Raw genomic sequence first — 20,458 nt, forward strand, 5'->3', positions numbered from 1 at the left:
GACTCCAAGATCAGGCCATGGGCCGAAGGCAGGCGCTAAACCGCTGAGCCACCCAGGGATCCTGAAACGGACAATGACTCTTATCAGAAGAAGAAAAACAAATGGCTCACAAAAACTAAAACTATACATAACAGGGGAACTGTAAGTTAAAGTGTGAAGGAAATGTCATTTTTCACTCATCACATTGGCAAAAATTAAGAAATTAGGGGCACTTGGGTGGCTCAGTCAGTTAAGCATCACACGCTTGGTTTGGGCTCTGGTCATGATCTCACGGTCTCAAAATCAAGCCTCAAGGTGGGCTCTGTGCACAGCAGGGAGTCTGCTTGAAAATTCTCTCCATCTGCTCCTCCCCCAACTCATGCTCTCTCTCTCTCTCAAAGAGAGAAATAAGCCTTTATAAAGAAATAAGTTAATATTCAGAGTTGGTGAAGGTATGAGACAATGGAGCCATTATTCCTCTGGTGGGAGTGCAGATAGGTCTAACCTCTTGGGAGAGCACCTGGGCCACATAATACACACACACCCACACACCCTTGGACACAGCTGTTGTACTCCAATGTAGGATAGGCTGAATGGCTACATATGTTCATGGCACATCCACAAGATGGAATTCAATGCAATCCAAAGGAGGAGCCAGATAGGTATTTCCTAACATTGAAAATATATGTCTGAAAGACTTCATAATGCTTCTTATAATCCAACAGATTTATTTTTTGTTTCTGTTTGTTTTGTTCCTAAGTGAGAGAAAAAGTTCAGACTGCAGTTTGCAAGCAGTTTTCACAAATGACACCTGTGGGAATGGGTTGGCTTTATTCTCGGTACATGGAAAGCCAAATGGAATATGATCATCACATCTTTTTTAAATTTTTTCTAGATGTGGCTTTGCAATCGTAATGATATCTGGATGTACTGTGTATGAATTTTGATTGGATAAATGCAAGAATTTGTTAATCATCTTGAGGCAAAATTACAGGTGTGGTTTTTTTTTAATATTTTATTTTTAAGTAATCTCTATACCCAAGTTGAGTTTCAAACTCACAACCGTGAGGTCAAGAGTGGCATGTTCCACAACTGAGACATCAGGCACCCTTATGGTTTATTTTTATGTTTCTCTTTATTATTTTTTTAAAGATTTTATTCTTTCATTCATGAGAGAGACAGAGACATAGGCAGAGGGAGAAGCAAGCTCCCTGAGGGGAGCCCGATGTGGGACTCCATCCCAGGATCATGGGATCATGACCTGAGCCAAAGGCAGACGCTCAACCACCAAGCTACCCAGGTGTCCCTTTATGCTTCTCTTTAAATAGTTGTTCATGTCTATAACCAATGGCTTACCAAAGATTATAAATTAGAAAATAAAAAGAACTAAAAATGAGGAGCACCTGGCTGGCTCAGTCAGGGGAGCATGAGACTCTTTTTTTTTTTTTTTTTTTAAGATTTTTATTTATTTATTCATGAGAGACAGAGAAAGGCAGAGACACAGGCGGAGGGAGAAGCAGGCTCCATGAAGGGAGCCCAACGTGGGACTCAATCCCGGGTCTCCAGGATCAGGCCCTGGGCTGAAGGTGGCGCTAAACTGCTGAGCCACTCGGGCTGCCCGAGACTCTTATTTTCTAAGAGGTCACATGAAAATGAAGGAGAGAAACACAAACTTCTTTGGCAGATGAAATACGGCAGAAGTAGGGTGGCAGGAAGTGGCAAGAGGGTCCTTCATAAGGAAGTTAAATCCTCAAGATGTTGAAGTATGTTTGGCTTCAGATGGGTTCAAGAAAAAAACCAGGCACAGCCCTAGAGGAAGCTTCCTCCCACAGTACTCACCTTCCTTCCCAGTGAAGGCAGGTGGCTGTGAAATTCCCAAGGCATTTGAAGGGACTAGGGACTGGAGGGGGTAGAGATACCAACTGGAAAGGCTTCAAGGGAAGGGGCCATAGGAGAAGAAGGAGAAGGAGGAGACAGTTGGGAAGACATTGAGGGGCCTCCTCTACGGCCTCATTGAGGGGCCACCCTTTATTGAAGGGCCAGGGACAAGGGACAGAGTAATTCAGGCCCAGTTTTTACCTGCACCTCCCTCTATTCCTCCCAACTTTCTAAGATTTTAGGATGCTGACCTATGTGAAATGCAGCTGATTCAGTGTGATGCAGTTTTGAGGAGATATCTGATCCAGGTGAGGAGTGTCCCCACCCATCTTCTTGTCAGAGGTATTCAGAGCCTAGTTCTTAACTTGAACACAGCAGTGAGGAGTGGTTTCAAAACTGAAACCAAAACCAGAAGCAGATGTCCCAGAAGAAGGAGAAATTCTTGAGCTGGAGGGGTATTTTGGGGGGGCGGGGGGATCATCAGCATATGGATGGAAGTGAATGGGGTCATCCAAAGAGTATGCAATGAAGAGGGGGCTTGTTGCAGCATCTGGAGAACTGTATTTCAGGGTGTCCTAGCCCAATCAGCTGAAGACCACCAGAGACAAACCCATAGTCCAACGAAGTCAGGTTTATTGACCCATGCTATGAGGAAGACAATACACCAGAGGAACCACAGGGTGTCCTACCAAACACAAAAGAGAGAGTCATCATAGGATTTGAGAGACATAGCAGTAGGTGAAATTTCAATGAAGCAATATTCTGATGGCTCAAAGCAAGAGAGAGCTATGTGTAAAGGGGCCAACACCCACTGCTACGTGGAGGCAGGGGCCTGTCTCCTTAGAAACAATAAAGTTTAAAAAGATGTGATTTCGGGGGATCCCTGGGGGATCTCTCTCTATATATATCATGAATAAATAAATAAAATCTTAAAAAAAAAAGATGTGATATCTTATGTTCAGAAATCCCTTATCTGAATCTCTGCATCTGGGTTGTAAATCTTGTCCATTTAGTGAGTTAGATACTCCAGGCAGAAGTTTCATTCTTACTTACAGAACTTCAAACAGCAAAATTCCTGATAGTCTATGATTTTTTATTTTTTTAAAAAAGATTTTATTTATTTATTCATGAGAATACACAGACAGAAGAGAGAGAGGCAGAGACACAGGCAGAGGGAGAAGCAGGCTCCATGCAGGGAGCCTGACGTGGGACTGGATCCCAGGTCTCCAGGATCAGGCCCTGGGCTGAAGGTGGCGCTAAACCGCTGAGCCACTCGGGCTGCCCAGTCTATGATTTTAAAAAACAAAGTTGCTCAGTGGGTAAGAAAGAGGTAGTTACCCAAAGGAGGGGATTGTTATGACATCTTTATAGCTGCAGTATGTCCTTGGGAAAAATAGTATCTCCTGTTAATTTTGCAGCTGACTTCTCTCTGTCTGTTATTCTGGCCTGTTAAATAGCAGGGTAGACTTTTACAGTCCCAACTAATGTTTAGGTTTCCAAAGCAAACAATGGAAGAGGAATCTGAATGAGTAGGCAGCAAGAAAATCTAAATTGTAAGTTTCATAAAGCAGGAGGGTGATTATTGGTGTTGAATTCTGCTAAAAGATCTGCTACTATCCAATACAGTAACAACCAGGTGATTTAAATTTTAATTCAAAGTGATAATTGCAGGACTGCCTTTCTGGCTAAGTCTGTAGAGCATCCGGCTCTTGATCGCAGAGCTTGAGTTTGAGTTCCACTTAGTTATAGAGATTACTTTAAAAAAAAAAAAAAAAAAAAAAAGGTGGGAGAGCCTGGCTGGCTCAGTCGGTGGAGCATGCAACTCTTGCATGGAGCCTGCTTCTCCCTCTGCCTGTGTCTCTGCCTCTCTCTTTCTCTCTCTGTCTCTCATGAATAAATAAATAAAATCTTTAAAAAAAATAAAGCTGTATTTAGTTAATTGTTTGGAGGGGGAGGAGCAGGGGAATAGGAAGAGAGAATTTTAAGCAGGCTCCCACTGAGCAGGAGGCAGGCTCTTACTACCTTGAGATCATGACCTGAGCCAAAAAATCAAGAGTCCCAGCCTCAACCCACTGAGCCACTCAGGCGCCCCGAAAAGTAATTTTTTTAAAAAAGTAATTATATTAAACTTAAATTATTTTTAAATTAATTAAGTAAAAATTGTTATTCCTACATGGCACTTAGTCACATGTGGCACTTAGTGTTTGCGCTAGTTTGTGGCTACCATAGTCACAGGGCAGATACGGAGCATTCCCATCATCACAGAAAGTTCACTGACCAGCAGTGAGAGAAGTGGGAGTCCCCGACGGGGGTGACCCCTGAAGTGCAGTCTTCCAGGAGTGACGGGAGTGGAAGCCCTATGCGAGGTGCAGACAGTAGTGAGTAGTAGTCTTTCTAAAACCCAATCCTAAGCACTATTCTCCTATAACGGCTACTGTGTAACTCACGCGTGCCTGGAGCCCACAAGCCTCCGACCACTGGGCGCTCCTGCTTCACCGCATCTCCCTGCTCCCGCAAACCCTGGTCGCCAAACTCCATCCCCCAGCATGCCCCGAGCTGTCTTCAGCGACTCTGGCTCTTTTGGCTTCTGGGAAATGTAGTTTTTAAAGTGTTCCAACTCCAGAAGGGTTCTAGGCTTAAACTACGACTCCCATAAGGCAGCGCGCGGGTCTCGGCGGTCCACGGCACCGTGTCCGCCATGTCTGCTGTGACGGATATCAGAGCTGACTACCGAGGTTTAGCGGAGCGGAGTGGGGGCTGAGATGCTGGAGTCCCCAGAAAAGAAGGATAGCAGGGGCGCGGGGCCTCTTCCTGCCACTTCTCAAATCTCCGCCGCTCTGCGGCTGCGGGGTTGCCTCACCCAGAGTGGGACGCATGGGGGCGCCAGGGAACCCTTGTGACCGGACTGCCACAAGCGCTAAGGAGGCGCGTCCTACTGAAAGCAGCCTAGGCCATTGGACGGCCCCTGGCGGCAGGCGCACGCGCAAAGGCTGGCCCTCGCGGCCCCTGTAAACACCGAAGAGCGCCTGCGCTAACGGAGCGTCTCGGGATCAACACGTGGGGGCGCCTCCGCGAAGAGAGCAGTGAAATAAGGGGTCGCCTAAAGGTTTTGCGTTCTTTCTGTTGTCCTTTTTATTATGGTTTATCAAGCACAGACCCCTTCATCACCTCCCTTATTTTGATCCTCGTAGCAGGGTGGTGGGTTTTGTGGGTGTTTTGGTGTAATGACATTCTACTAATTTCACTGCAGGGTTTTTACAAATGGGACAACAGGTCAGAGAAAGTCACACAGCCAGAGTCCTAGCATAATAGAGTGTGACAGGTGAGGGGGGTAGTGCTAAGGGGCTAGACTCTGGATGGGGAGGAGTGGGAGGACCTGGGGCTTCGTTTCAGAGCCTTGCAGGAATTGGACATTTGGGTGACCAGCTGGGGCCAGTGGCAGCTGGACTGGCTGGATGATGAGGAGAGGGAGTGATGCTCACTGAGTTGAGGCTGTAGGAGCCACTGTCCCTGCCAGGTGAGCAGCCAAGTGGTACCCCAGGCACAGCATCCCACCCACCAGCATCAGGCAGCTGCCCACACAGAGAAGTGAACGTTTCTCTGTCCCTTGTAGGGGTGGAGCTGGGCTCTTCCCAGCTGTTTCTCTCTGCAGTGCTTGCTCTTAGAGGTTCTGGGGATAGGTGCATGGAGGGCCTGGGAAACTCAGTTCTAGTTGCAGACGGAGCCTTCTCAGGTGAGCCATGAAAGGCAAATGTTTGTAGAACTAGACATCCAAGATTCTTCTCACTTTCAAGGATCTAGTTCTCTGGGAGAGAACTTACTTTAACACTTATCTGTTTTCAGCAGGGGCAACAGGCTAAAGGAGAAAAGGACTCTGTTAAGGACACACAAGGAGTTGAGGTAGAACTGAACTAGGATAGGGATCTTTCCATTACACTGCAGTGAGCAAACGTCTTCATCAAACATTTATTGAGTGTCTAATGTATACTCTGAGAACAACTACCTTGGGGTAGCAAACAGAAGCCAGGATTGCAGTCAGACCTGGCTTTTAATCAGTCTTCAAAGTGACTGTTACCCTGGGTGAGTCATAACCTCTGAGCCTCAAGTTGTCTGTAAAGTGGCAGTAGTAAGACTTATCCAGGGTGTAACTATGAATTAAATGAGCTATAAGCTGTTTAGCATATAGAACACCACCAGGCACATGGCACACGCTCAGTAAACATTAGCCACTGTTGTTACTCATAAGTGCAGGTTGAGAGCCAGGCAGGAGCAGAGAAGCTGCAGCCCCGGGTCTGCTCATCTCCAAGATACTTCCCCTTCATGCCCTGGGAGCCTGTGGTTCTGGAGGGGGTCGGGGGACGATGGGGACCCACATCCCCATTTCCTCCTCTGGCACTGAGAACCTGGCCGTGAACAAGAGCCTCAAAGAGTGTTTACACCTCCACATACAACATGATTCCCTTCCCTACAACCCAGGATCCAGAGTTAAGGTGATTCTTGCTCAAAGCTACACATTACATACAGCCCTGGACAGTCAGACCAGAACCAAACCCCACACTCTTAACTCCTTCAGAGTTTGGGGTCTTGCACAACCTTTCCTCCCTGACTGGCAGGGGCTTGACCTGTGTTTCCCTTGATCAAAGCAAGAACTGGAGGCCTAGGAGGGGCCTGGGCAGGCCTGACATCAGGTACCCTGCCCCCAGCCCAGCCTGTTAGATGATAGAGGCCTGATCCAGTGGTCATTTCAACTCTGGCCCAAGGCTCCACAGTGGAGGTCTCCTTCAAACCCCTTATTTAGAGAGGAGGAAAGAAAAACCCAGAGAGGCCAAGAACTCACCAAAAGCCCCACAGTAAGGTAGGAGTGAGTCTGGACCAGAACTCAGGTCTCCTGATATTATTAGATCAGGGCTCTGGCTGGCAATCAATTTGGAGCTGGTAAAGCTTGGCTCCATCTCTCCCTCCCAATGCCCCCTCAGCCCTGCTGGACCAGCCCCAACACTGCCACCTGGGTGGGCTCTGGTTGGGGAGCGTCAGGGTGGAGGTGGGTGCCTGGAGAGGGAAGGGGAGGCAGAGTAGAGGACCTGGTCAGAGACAAGCCCAGGGCTGACCTGGGGCAGGTGTGCTGGGGAAGCTCTTCTTGGTGTGGTGGCTGCTGCAGGATTCTAGGGCCGTTTTCATCAGTCTGAGGCAGCAGAGGATAAAAATACCATGGGAGCACACTCCTGGAGGAGGGGAGCAAAGCAGATTCAGGAATGAGTCACAGAACCCAGCCCTAAATTTAGAAGGTGCTGAAGGAGGCAACCTCCCCCAGGGGAGCACCGTGGAGATGCCCGCTGACCCAGGGCCCCAGGGACCCAGGGTGGGGGGCAGTGGCTGGCAGCAGCTGCCTGCACAGCCTTACCCTGTAATGAGAAAATAGACATTTTAAGTTGCTGCTTAGGCATTTTACTGTACGACAGCCCTGCTCACACCCAGGGTCTGGACGTTTAGATGAGGACCTCAACTTAGGATTCCCACCACAAATTCCTGCTTTGCTCTTCCTGGTCATTTAAAATGACCACTCAGAGTCGAGCCCATGAATAACCTAGTGACCTCAACCCTGACCACCTTATAAGTAATAGGTTCTTGCTAGCCTGCTCTCTGTCTCCTGCTTGCCAAAAAAAGGATGGAGGATTGCCCTTTCCCTGGCTCACTGGGCCCTTTCTGGGATCTGAAAGTAAATCTTGTGACCCAACTTCCTTTGTATGAGTATATTGAAACCATGCCTTCAATCAAAAGGGGCCCAGGGTTTTCACTTTCCCAGAGTGGGAATTCAGATCCCGAGGGAGCTACCAGGCAACCCTGTGTGGGTGGCTCATGCCTCCTCATTCAGCAGATCATAATCTACATATTCTTGACACACCAGCTCCAAGTTTTCTAACACATGCCCCATGAAAGCAGAGCCTATCCAAGGCCTGTTCTACCTATGGATTTTGACCCCAGAATGAACCACAAGCCAAGACAGACCCTTCAGCCCCATTCCCAGACAGAGTTCCTAGTTGATTGGGGAGTGGCAGGGTGGAGGTGGCCTTCCCCACATCAGCCCTTCCTGTGGTCCTGAGAACCAGCCCTTGGAGTGTGGACATCTCGGTTCTGTCCGGCCTGCTGCCTGGTCATAGCCAGGGTCCCCATGTCCTGCTGCTGTCCTAGTGTATAGCTATCAGACACTGCAGAGGCGGATCTGTGGATGCAAGGAGCTAATGTCATTGAGCAAAGGCCTCCCAAAGGAGACCAATCCAGGCCTTTGCCAGCTGTTTCGGGATGGGAGTGAAGATGGGAGACAAATTGTCATAGTGCTCACCTCTGCTTCATTCCCAACCCCCAGGCTCCAGATGAACCCAGGCAGCTTCTTTTCCTCATGTCAGAAGAGAGGGGCCTTCAGGTCAAGGAACAAAGGAACAAAGATGCAGGAAAGAGGTCATGCCTTGGGGAGAGATGTCAGACCTCAGGGGAAGGTGGAAGGGGGCTCAGGAGCTGTGGCACTTATTGAACACTCATTGCTTGCCAGGCACTGTGCTAAGAACGCCACATGCATGAACTCACTTCATCTCCATTGCAATGATGGAGACCCTACTAATCCACCCATTTTAGAAATAGGAGAACTGAGATGCAGAGGGGTTCAGTAACTTGTTCTCTGTTGCACAGTAAAAAGGTTTTAAGCCAGACAGCCTGGCTCCCTGGCTCAAGCTCTAAGCCATCATGCCAGACTGCTGAGCAGATATGTCACAGCATCTGCCCTGCTTCCTCTCCCATCCTCCCTCCTCACCCTCCAGTCCCTGCACCTAGTGCTCTGGGAGCTGCCCTCTGGACCTGTGGGGTCTTGCTGCCCAGGGTACCCCCAGGCTTGGGGGAAGGAGGAGCCCAATCATACCCCCACACCACGTAGGACTTCACAATATACAGAGCCCCGGTCCTGCCTCAGCCTGTCGGGGATGGGGAATTGTGTGCTATAACCACTTTGACAGGATAACAGGCCTACAAAGGTGCCCCGGGTAGGTAGAGTCTGGAGTAGAACCCTGGGGACACCCTCTATGGGAGGGCCCTAGACCCAGATGGCTGTGCCCACCTCTGCACACTGAGTCCCCTTCCTGAAGATGTCAATTGGGCACTGCCGCCTGCAGGAACCCAGTTCGATTGCTGGGTCAATGCAGCCTTCCAAATGCCCTGGAATTTCCTGCCAGAGGCTCCTGATCCATCTGTCTGACCCCAGGCCCTACCTGAGGCTCTGCGCTCAGGCCCACAGCAGTGGGGGTAGAGGCGCCCTTGTGTGTCTTCAGGAAGAACAAAGTTGTCTGGCCCTTCTACCAAGGTAAGGAATCCAGCACTGGGACAAGAGCCCCTTTCCTGGCAGCCCACACAACCTCCTTCTTTTGGTTTCTTCTTATTTTTTGATCTGAAAGCTGGGCCCTCAGCATCCTGACTCCGGATAGTTTCTACCTCCTGGGACTAGAGGGCCTCTGGGGAGCGCTTAGGATCACCCTTTGGATGGTGGGAAGGGGTTATGACTTTTCCTGAGTGGGGAGGCTCTTCTGATAGGCCTGCCTGGGGAACTGGGACCTGTCCAGGGACATAGCCTGGCCCATGTATAACATAACACACCCCTTCTGTCCCACACCCAGGGGACCTCCGCAAGGACACCAAGGATGGCTTCTGTTTCTTGCTGAGCCTTATTTTCTTCATCTGTCAAATGGAGCTCATGGTCCCAGTCTGGCCTTCTACCTAAAGTTATAAAAGTCAAATAAAATGAGTGTGGAGGATTCTTACTCTGGCCCAGCGCCTCTTCACAGAGAGGCTGTGTGTGTGTGTGTGTGTGTGTGTGTGTGTGTGTGAGCACACATGCATGCACATGTAACCACTGTGACTCCCTGGGTGCTGTCCGTGCATCCCTAGGCAGGCCAGGGACTGAGGTCTGGGGAGGACTAATGTGCCACTGGGCAGAGCATCGAGGCTTTAGGCTGTGGTTGTGGCAGGGCCTCAGGTCACAGGTTGCCAGATGACGCAAATATTGGGGGCATACTTATGCTAAAAATGATTCTTTGCTAATCTGGAAATCAGATTTCACTAGGTGTCCTGTGTTTTATCTGGCAACTCTACTTCGGTGCTCTGGGTGACCTGGTGGGCCCCAGGGTGTGTCTCTGTGCCGGGCTGGCCAAGCAGGAGACTGAGATGCCGTGTGCTTGTGTGGGACTGTGACAGGACACTGGTGTGATGGTATGTGGCTATGACAGTGTCACCAGGAGAAGCCAGGATGTGGGTGATTGCCAGTAAGCTCTCTGTGACTCCCTCAGGCTCCAGCTGCTTCCTCAGGGCAGGGTTTGTTTGGGCTGTTTGCTTAGTGAGGCCCAGCAGGGGTAGAGACCCACCCTGGGCAAACACTTAGATCCGGCTCCAGGTGGGACGAGTATGCCTATTGCCTATTGCCACCTGCTGAGAGACTACTGTAAAGGAGGTTCCCTCTTAAGGCGGAGCCAGCCCTGGGGCCCTCAGAGCGCTCTGTCCTGGGCCCTTCCAGAGGGGCCTCTGGAACCACCTCTCTACTCAGCTGCTTCCTGGTGACATCACACAGGTCACTGGCCAGTCTTCTAGAACAGTGCCCCCAGGACACTCCCTCGTTGCCCTGGGCAACCTGAGAATTTCTCCACCAAACTGGCAGGCCAGGTTACCCCTAAGGAGGGGGTGGGGGGAGAAGGGGCCAGGGGGGGCCTTCTCCTCATTTCCCAGAGGGGAGATCGGGGCAGCCATCCGTCTGTCTGTCTGACTAGATGGTGAGTAGGAGGGAGCACCCATGAGCAAGTCAAGACTTGGGGGATCCCTCATTGTCCAGGAAACTGGGGAGGGTGGAGGGCGGAGGGCTAGGCAGAGGTTGAATGTTAAAACAGAGAGAATGGTGACTGTTGCCAATATCACCCTCAGGGGAATGACAGGGGTGGCATATAATGGGGAGTAGGGATGAAGCCTTGGGTTAAGAGAAGGGAGACCTAGGTTCTTATCTCTGCTTTGTCCCTGCTAGCTGGGCCTTTGTTTCCCTGTCTGTACAGTGAGGGGCTGCGGACAGATGACAGTAGTCTGAGGATCTTTATTTCTGATGGGGACACAGTGAGGGAATTTGAGGGGAGTGTTAGGGACCAGGTCATGGTCACTGACCCCTGTTCCAATTACTGTCAGAGGGCGGTGAGCAAAGTCCAGTGTGAATCTCCGAATAACCCACTGCTCCCATTCCAGGAATCATAGTCCTGAGGTCCTAGAGGTCCCCATAGGAGTTCTGACTTCTTTGTGACTCGGGGGTGTCCCTGTGCCTCTCAGGGCCTCAGCTGTTCTCTCTGGGAGGGGCATGTGTAAACCCCAGCACTTGCCCAGTGCCTGAGCTAATGATTCCTCATGTTCCCATGACACCTCTCAGTTTGCTAAGCACCTTCTCCTCATACAAGCTCCTGCCTTCCACACCCACTCTGACTCCTGCTCAGTGATACCCCATCCTGGGGGTTGGGATCCAGACAAGAGACAGACCTGGGCTGTGCCTTGGGGGCCCAAAGAAATACCTCAGTCCACTTCTGGTGGAGAGGGCCCTAGGGCTGGGACAGAGGGCTGCAAGTGGCAGAGCAGGAGATGCCTTGCCAACCTTTACTACTGTTTAATCTTTCATGAGAATCTTAACCACCATCATATCAAGATGTTAACACTTTTTTGTTGGAAACATACCATTTTTGGACAGTATATCTCTCTACCTCCCCTCCCAGTTGCATTTTTGGTTATTTGGGGGTGAAACTGCTACATGTACAACTCTTTTCATTGCAATAATTCTCAGAGAGTAGGTTTTTTTCTTTCAGATGAAGAAACTGGATTAGAGAGGACCTGTCACCTGCCCCTGGTCACACAGTTAGGAAATAGTGTAGCTTGGATTGGACCCCAGGTCCACAGGCCCTTCACACTCTCAGGCTATGGGAAGCTGGGGTGGCCAAGTTCTAGAACTCCTCTCCAGACTCTTCCCCTAGGTACCCTCTCCCAGCCCTCTTGGGCTCACTGTTCTGCCCTTAGGCAGACAGGGCCGTCCTCTCTGGCTAAGGGGTATTTGGCAGTCATGTTTGGGAGGCTGTCATAAACCCCTGAGCCAAAGATGCCTGAATTTTGGGGGGCATAAGGGAGGAATTGCAAGGGCAAATGATGGGTGATCCTGCCCATCCACTGACTAGTTAGCCAGGCCTAGCCATCCAAGTAGGGGTAGTAGGCCACGTTCTTCTTCTGACTCAAGACCCAAAGATTCATTCTTAGTTAATCTACTTGGTTTCTGCCATCTGTACCTCCCTGAGTTTATGTCTCTCTGACTGGCAGCTGCCCGTTTGCCCTTGCTGCTGCCACCCCTGGACTGGGGGATGGGCATGAAAGGTTTACCGCCCGCCCTGGTGCCTGCTGTCTGCTGAAATGTTATTGGGGCCCTAGGAAGGCAGGATCCACCAGGCTGGTGTTCCCATCTCTTTTCTTTATGATAGATCCCGGAGGTTACAGTTCACAAAGGCGGCTCTGTGGACTCTTCTTTGGGTCTCCCACCAGCCTGGGTGTGAGGCTGTCAGATAAAACCACTGGGGCCGGGGGAGGGGCAGTGACCTGCATAGAGCTGGGGTGTATACAGAGGAGTTACATAGCTGAGAACCGTAGCCCTGGCCTTCTGAGCTCAGAGCCAGCTCCCCTGCCACTCAGTCCCACACATTTAAAGAATTTGGATTAGAAGGGGTGGGAGTAATTATCTGACTATGCTACCCACATACTGGGGATCTAAGGTGATCACACCTCATGGGGACCTGCAACTCAGTTTACAGGATTTACTTTGCAGAATATCCCTTGAGGTCACCTGCCATCATGGCTCCATGCTCAGCCCCATTTGCTTGTAAAACTGGGCCTGATTCACAAAGTGCTTGGAGCGATAACCACTAATAGGAAGAAACACTTCTATCTGTGAACCCACTATGACAACTCCTCATCTTTCTCCAGCACCTTTAAGGAAAGCGATTCCATCCCAGAGCTCTAGGATGGTGAGCCTAGGAGGTTATACATTCTGATTCCTTCATTCTACAGATGGGACGCTAAGGCCCAGAGAGGATGGAGCAGAGCAGAGAAAGGAACCCTGGGGGGGGAGGAGGCTGAAACCTGGGTACTGTATAGGATGGCCATGTACTCACTGTGTGACACTGGGCAAGTTAGCTGCCTATCTATGTGAGCTCCCATGGGCCCCCCTGCCCCTCTGTGGTCAAGGGCCACTTGCTGGTGTGAGTGAACGCTCAGCCTTGGGCCATCTGCCACACTCATTCTGGCCCGGCTTCAGAGAAGTTGAACCATTGACCTCAGTTCTCTAAAAGTAGCTTCAGGCAGAGCTGGCACTAGGACCCAGGGGCCAGATGTCAGCCTCCCAGGCTGGAGGGGGTGGCTAGAGTGCTGGTGGAGGTATCTCCTTCCACCCCCCACCCCACCCCCACCCCCGTACCGCGGCTTTGGAGCTCTGGCCGGCTCTGCCAGCGGAGGGACAGAGGCTCTTGAAAACCTAGTCTAGTCCATGGGAGGTGTGTGGACAGGTGCTTGGGTGCTCAGGACAGGTGGTGGCAGACAATGGTCAGTGTCCTGGGCTGGAGGGGGTCCTGGTTAAAGCTCCCAGCCTCGAGTGACTGGAGAGATGTTGCCCAAGTCTAGTCAGTCTGTGAACCTTGAGGCTAGTGGGTTCTATCAACTTCCGCCCGGTTTGCGAACCTCACTGGGAACTGGGTTAGAAGTGTGTAGGCTTGACGTGCCTCGTGGTTGGTGGGGGATGCGAGCTTCGGCATCTCTGAGTTGCTTTTGATTGTGGCGGGGGTGTGTACCCCTGTTTGGGTCTCTGGAGTGCCGTGCGGGGGCGTCTCTGGGATGTCTAGGGAAAGCGTGCCCGTGTGTAAGTAGGTTGTTGCAGGGGTGTATAGCTGTGAGTATGGGAGGGGGGATGGAGAGAAGGGGCTCACAACTAACTTCCAGAATCCCTCCTCAAACACCTCAGGGCCCCTCCTCCCAAAGTCCACCCTCACTTGGCTCCGTTTCGGCGCCGACCCCAACCGCGGGTTGAGGACCAGCGCTCCCCAGGCCAAGACCCCTCCCGGGGCGGGCGGGGGCGGGCGCTAGGACCCTGCGGGGCGGGGCGGGGCGGGGCTCCGAGCTCCGTCAGCTGCACCTCCGCAGCCTGGAAAATACCAAGCCCCGGGGAGCGGAGCCCCCGAGCCCCGAGCCTAGCCCCGAGGGAGGGAGAAGGGAGGGGGGAGAAGGGAGGGGGCGCGCGGGGCGGGGGGGCCCGGGGCGGGGCCCGGCGGCGGGACCCACTGCTCCTCCCCCCGGAGCCCCCGCGCGGCCCCGGTCGCCTGGGCAGCGGCGGCGGCGGCGGCGGCGGCGGCGGAGGCGCTCGCACCCCCGGCCCCGGCGGGCCCCGGCGCAGCTGCGGGCACAGGTGAGCGTCCGGCGGGGCGCCCCCCGCCCCCCGCCCCGCGCGCACCCCGCGCTGGCGCCGCTGCCGAGTTAGTTGAGCCGCTCGCGCCGGCCCGCGGGTCGCCTGGGGTCCTGGTCTCCGCTGGGTCCCCGAGAGCTCTGGCGGAACCCCGCTGCGGCCCCAGGGGGGTCCGGGGTCGCTCCCGGGGGTGCCCCGCCGCTGCCCTGTGCTAGTGCGCGCTCGCCAGGGGGCCCGTCTCTGCCCGCCTGGAACTCTCCATCCGCGCAGGACCCCGGACCGCCCCACCCGCGCCCCCAGCGCACTGACTCTCGTCCTCAAACCGGTCCTGCAGGTCCCAGGGAGGTGGCGTCAGCATCTGCAGCCGCGTCGACGTTGCCGGAGCCTCCGCGGAGGACCCAGGAGAGCCGGACCGGGACCAGGGCCCTGGGCCTCCCCATGGAGAAGTCCGCCGCCTCAACAGAGCCCCAGGGGCCTCGGCCAGTCCTGGGCCGCGACAGCGTCCAGGTGCCCGACGATCAGGACTTCCGCAGCTTCCGGTCAGAGTGTGAGGCCGAGGAGGGCTGGAATCTGACCTACAGCAAGGCCGGCGTGTCTGTGTGGGTGCAGGCTGTGGAGATGGATCGGACCCTGCACAAGATCAAGGTAGGGTTGCCCCGACCCACGTGCAGCCTCCACTGTGCCCTTCCTGCTTCCGTCAGGGAGTCTCCTGCTCCTCGCTGGGGCCACAGACACCTGGTTGTGCACCTGGACTCAGAAGGAGTCTCCTGCCAGGGACCAGGAGGAGGCACGGTTTGCGGTTTGCGGGGCAAACGCTCATCACGCAGATGGGCCAACTGAGGCCTGGAGAGGGGCGTGTGCCTCACTCTGGCTCCCTCAGCCCAGGCTTCTTCATGCCCTCGCCTGCTTCCTGGGAGGTGGGCTGCTGCCAGGCTTGTCTAGGAGAGCTGGCTCTTTCTGGGACGCTCTGCCCCTGCAAGTCTTCACCAGTCCCTGACTGCTGTTATCCCAGACAGGGAAACTGAGCCCTTCTTTCCCTAATTCCTGGTTCTGTCCCTACACTCTGCAGCCCTGGGTGCCAGGGGCCTGATTCCTTCCTGCCTGATGCCCTGCTCTTCCTTCTTCCTTCCCTGGCTACTCCCAGAGTCTCCTGCAGGGACTTAGGACTGTGGTTGGCAGAGCCTGAAAGTCAGGGCTTGGATGTCTCTTCTTTATGCAGGGCCAGGCTTGGGGAGGAGGGGGCCAAGGGAGGCCAGCAGGTGCAGGGCAGAGGCAGGTACATCTGCTCCCTCAGGACCTACAACCCCACTCCTCACAGCCCTGTGATTGTCCTCTTTGCCCATACAGGATGGGCTTAAGGTATGGGTCCCCAGGAGCCCACCTTGCCTGGGGGACTAGATGGGGCAGAGGCTGGTGAGGACTCTGGTCTAGAGGCCTCAATGGCTGCCCCCAACACATCTGGCATTGCTATGAGTGCCACATTTTGAGGGGAGCAGGTCTCCCTTCGATGGGCTCCTGGCAAAGGGTTGTGCCCTTCACCTCCCTTGCCTTTCCCTTGCTGTCTTTTTGCTGCCCTCCTCCTCCACATGGAGAAGTGTATTTCTGTTGGGGGGTGCGGGGGAGGGCACTGGACTCAGAGGGCACCTCTGCCCAGGACCTGCTCTCAGACTTAGCTCCGGCATCTTGACTTCACACCAGGGCTGGAGATGTCTGACTTTCCCTCTCTGACCCCGTGTCTTTCTGCTGCACTATATCCTCGTCATTTACAGTTTTGTCCGTCTGTCCCATATGGCCTTCTGGCTCACACTTTCTGCCTTCCCTTCTCCCTTGCTGTGAGTCTCTATCTGCATCCCAGCTGTCTATCTCTTTCTCTCTGGCTTTCCATGTGTGTCTCCCTGTCTGGGACTCTGTCCAGGCCTGAGGGCCCAGCGCTACGGGCTTCCTTGGTCCTGGCCTATGTCTGAGGCTGAGGAGCAGGGAAGCAGAGGGCAGCTAGTGGGTCCCAGCTTGGTGTTCTCTAGGGCAGAGATAGATCCTACCCCTCTTTGCATCCCTAGCATCGAACACAGATATAGCAGGGATGTTGATTGAATGAAGGATAGAAAGAAGGAAGGGACAAACTGAAAGGTAAGCAAGGTTGTTGCAAGAACAAGGTTATTTTCCAGACTGTAACCTGGGAAAGGTGTAAGGTTGTCCAGAAGCAGAAAGTCTGAGCTAAGTCCAGTATACTCCCACCCTCTGTGTCAATAGGGCGGAGCTGCCTCCTCCATCTGGCTTGGTTAATGAATAAACCCAGCCCAGTCTGGGACCAGAGCTGGTGGGTCTTAGGGCCAGACTGCCACAGTTCTGACCCTCTTGTGGTCAGCTCAGACCTGTCAAATGGCCTTTGGGAGAGGAGGGGACTTGGGAAAACTGGATGTTGTGGTCCCTAGCCAGGACCTGGATCCTCCTTCCCTCTCAGACTGAGAAGAGTTTGGAGGTGCCAAAAGGCCCTTTGCAATCCCTGTTTCATACTCCCTCTTAACTGGGGTGCAGGTGAGGACACTGAGACCCAGAGAAGGACAGGGGCCAGCCCAGAGCCACATAGCCAAGTCTTAGAAGAGCCAACTTGGAACCCAGATTTCTAGTCTTCCTAGCCTGTCTCTGTTCTGCTCCCCACAATGGAGGTAGAGTTTGGGACAGGAGGTGAGCAGAGCTGGGGCCTGGGATGGAGGCTGGGGCCTTTGCTATGGACATCCTAAGGGGCCAGCCGCCCACTCCTGATTCCCTCAGCTCAGCCCAGTGGGGCTCTGGGAAATGAGCAGAGGTCTCTGGGCTCTTTAGCCTTAGGTTCCAGGATTCCCAGGTTCCATGCAGTGAATCTCTTTTCTAGTAGGAGCCCCTACCCTGAGCCAAGCAGAGGCTGTGTCTCTCTCCACCTGCAAATTTACCCTCTGGCTAATCCTGGGCAGCAGTAGACTTGTCTTCATGCTACAAAGAAACTGAGGCCAAGAGTCACTTGCGTCAGATCACAGAGCAGTGGAGGCAGAAGTAGGACCCAGGCCAGCCTGGCTCCAGAGCACCTGCCCCACTCTGCTTGGGCTCACAGTTAGTCAAGATCATAGCATTTGACCCCATCAATGACTCTTTGAAGTACGTGGTGTTCTCATAGTCCCATTCCTGTTTGATAAATGAAAAAGCTGAGGTCCAGAAAGGGGAAATGGCTTGCCAAGGTCACAGCAGTTCTGAAGCCAGAGTCCCCAGGGATGATTGGGTCACTCCAGGCGGCCGGGACCCAACCACAGGTGTTTGTTGATCTTTTGCCCCCTTACCCCATCGTGCCCCAACCTGTCGTGGGCCTGCCCCCTGAGCTGGGAAAGTAGCCTGCCCCCAGGGCATGCCTTGTTCTCGTGATCCCAGGGTGAGGGTGGGGGTGGGGTTCCGCCTGTCTATCTGATTGGTTTCCTTCTCATCTCCCTTCCCCTAGATTTATCTTCTCCCTCTGCCTGTGTTGAGTGGACCCTGCAAGCCTCTGGAGCTCTCAGCTGGGCATTTGGAGCCAAGACAAAGGGAAGGGACTGCTGGAGGCCACCTCTGCCCTTTTCCTCCCAACTGGCCTCCAGCCTGGCCTGGCCTCTGGTCTGCATTGTGCCTTGGGCCCTGGAGAGGAGGCTAACACCATGTCCTGAGAGGGCAGGCCTTGTCTCAGAGGCACATGCTGAACACAGATCTTGGGTCCAAGGCAGAAAGCAAACCTAGGTCTGTCAATGCCCAGGCCAGTGTCTGGGTATATGAGAAATACAAAATGGGAGGTGGGGGGGGGGGGGGCGGGCAATGCAAAATTAATCAGGGCCAGCTCGGGCCCAGTCCTGGTGGTATCCTCTTCTGTGTATGCCCTGCCCTTCTCTGGGCTGTGTCTCTGTCTGTGTCATGGGCTATAGGAGCCTCTGAGCTCAACACCTGTGTTGGGGCCCATGGGAGAGAAATGAGGAATGAAGGGACAGAAAGCAGGACGTGACATGGCCTGCCAAGCCCTTCCCTGGATCCTCATGTGCTCAGGCTCTCTGATGTTGCAGCCTGCTGAGCATAGTGCTTGGCTAGCCATGTGAGAGCCAGAGGAGACCTAGCCCTGTCCTCAGAAGTTTCCAGACCCTGGTGAAGAGAGGAATGACCCTGGTGAAGAGAGGAATGACAATTCCAGGTGACCCCTGCCTATTACACGGGGCAGATGTTCATAGGCAGACCACAGAAGCAGGGGCGGGGCCTTGAGGGGCTTGGTGGCTAGAGCAGGGGTGGGAGGTCTCTTGGGGGAGTGTGGCTGAGAACCTGAGGTTCCTCTTGCTACAGGAAGCTGGGCAGTGGGGACCTGTCTTCTCTGACTTCCTGTCTTACTGCTCCTCCCCTTCTGCTTTGGAGAAAGCTCCACCGCCCCTCCCTTCCCTATCTCACTGTCCCCTTGCTCCCACATCACAAGGCACCCCCACCTCCACCCCAGGTTTCAAGCTTTCAAGTCTGTTCCAAGTACCTCATTAGCTCCCCGTATAAAATGTGGGATTATCTTATGGATCCCTAAGGTCCCTTCTCTTAACAGTCTTAACACTCTTAACAGACTCAAGAGGGTCTTGGAGAATATGGGGGCAGGCGCAGATGTTTTCTTTCTGGCTTCCCATTGAGTCTTCACAGCTGTGTTGTGGTGTGGGTCTTATTAACACCATTGAACAGATGTGGAAACTGAGGCTCAGAGCAGGAACTCACTTGTGCAAGGGAAAAACAGAGGGGGCTAAGGTGCAGGATCAGAATTCAGATGTTTGGGTCTCCAAAGCTGAGCTCTCTCTGCTCTCTTGGGCTTGCTTACAAGCACCATTGGGCCCTTTTGTCTTCAGGACCCCATGGCTCCCAACATACCCCGCTCTCCTGCCTCAATCTCCCTGTGCAGTGTCATTGTGGGAGGGCACCCAACTAAGCAAGAGCCCAGGTCCTCGGCGTGACCTTAGAGGTCACTTCAACTTTCTGAGACAGTCTTATCTGTGGTGGCAAGAATGTGGGTTAATCTGGTTTTAGGGTTTTAGACTCAGTGAGTTCAGGTTCAGGCTGGGACTCTGCCCATCTGGGGCTCAGTTTCCCCATCTCTACAGGAAACTGCTGGGCAGGTGGTTTGTAGAGGCCATTTGGGCCTTAGACCATGATTAGAGGGGTCTATACTGCTGGACACAGAGTAAGAAAGCAAAGGCCTGGCTACTCTGTGCCATCAGAGAGCTCTCTAGATGGGGCACTTGAATCCAGGGTTTGGACCTGAGGACCTGCCCTGGCTGGCTCTAGCTCTGACTTGGCATGGGGGCCACTGGAGGAAGGAGCTCCAGAGCTGTCCTCAGCAAATAGGCTCCCGGAAAGCATGACTCCAGAGCCAGGGTCAGGATCTTCAGGTGGGGGAAGTTCAGAGAAGGGCAAGGTCAGAGGTGATTGGAAACTTCAGGGGAGTCTTAACTGGAGGAGGTGTCTGGGCAAGGCTGAAGCAGTATGGGAGAGAGAGCACATGGTCCAGAGTCCCGGCCACGTGGCCCTGAGCAGGTTGCTACCACCAGCGAGGCTTTAGCTTCCTCATGTATCAGATGAGGATAGTAGTGCCACCTGCCTGTCTGGGTACTTCATTCATTTGTTCGCCAATTCAGTGAACATTCACTGATAGCCTCTCTGCCTGGCCTGTGCAGAGGTTAGGGACACAGAGGGGAATCAAGGCCCAGTGCTGCTTTTAAGGAGGTCCCTCGGGGTTGGGCAGACACTTATTGCAGGAGCTATGGAGACGCAGCAGGGGCCTCTGAACTGGCCTTGGGGGCCAGGGAAGCCTTCCTGGAATGCTCAGGTGATACCTCTGAAATTGGGTGGAGAATGAGATGTACAAGTTCGATAGCATTGGGAGCATTCCCTACAGAGGAGCAGCCGTGTGAGGCCCGAAGGGGAACTAGAGCAGTGTATTAGGAGATTGGCAGGTGGTTTCCTAGGGAGCTTGGAACTCCGGAGGGGTGTGTGGGGGTGGTTGGAGGTGATTAGAGAGCTGGACTCAGGCCCTAGGACGTGCATCCTGAGGTACCAGGGGAGGGTTTTCAGTAAAGCAAGTAGGAGAAGGATGCT

The 20,458-nt window shown here is 53.4% G+C and overlaps 1 protein-coding gene and 1 long non-coding RNA gene across 7 annotated transcripts in view; one reads left to right on the forward strand and one right to left on the reverse strand.

Annotated features, from left to right (window-relative positions):
• On the reverse strand, positions 1–10,549 carry LOC102152138. 5 transcript variants are annotated; one of them, XR_005375686.1, is made up of 8 exons: positions 10,260–10,549; positions 9,496–9,615; positions 9,114–9,197; positions 8,198–8,272; positions 6,966–7,079; positions 4,305–5,713; positions 2,109–2,542; positions 1–61 (listed from the first exon to the last, which is right to left on the reverse strand). It is a non-coding gene; the product is annotated as an uncharacterized LOC102152138 (long non-coding RNA). The 5 variants fall into 5 exon arrangements; XR_005375682.1 differs by lacking the exon at positions 9,114–9,197; XR_005375684.1 differs by having other exon boundaries at positions 9,114–9,615.
• STARD10 (StAR related lipid transfer domain containing 10) overlaps positions 10,534–20,458 on the forward strand; it is a 27,379-nt gene continuing 17,454 nt past the window's right edge. The window contains exons 1-2 of one of the 2 annotated variants that reach the window (XM_038568743.1): positions 10,534–10,661; positions 14,685–14,995. In XM_038568743.1, the coding sequence (XP_038424671.1) occupies positions 14,789–14,995 (207 nt within the window). In that variant the 5' untranslated portion in view covers positions 10,534–10,661; positions 14,685–14,788. Of the gene's footprint in view, positions 10,662–14,296; positions 14,354–14,684; positions 14,996–20,458 lie in introns of those variants that run through there. The other variant, XM_038568742.1, reaches the window with a different exon arrangement.

This window comes from Canis lupus, chromosome 21 (genome assembly GCF_011100685.1).
Source record: "Canis lupus familiaris isolate Mischka breed German Shepherd chromosome 21, alternate assembly UU_Cfam_GSD_1.0, whole genome shotgun sequence".
In the NCBI taxonomy this organism is placed as follows: domain Eukaryota; kingdom Metazoa; phylum Chordata; class Mammalia; order Carnivora; family Canidae; genus Canis; species Canis lupus.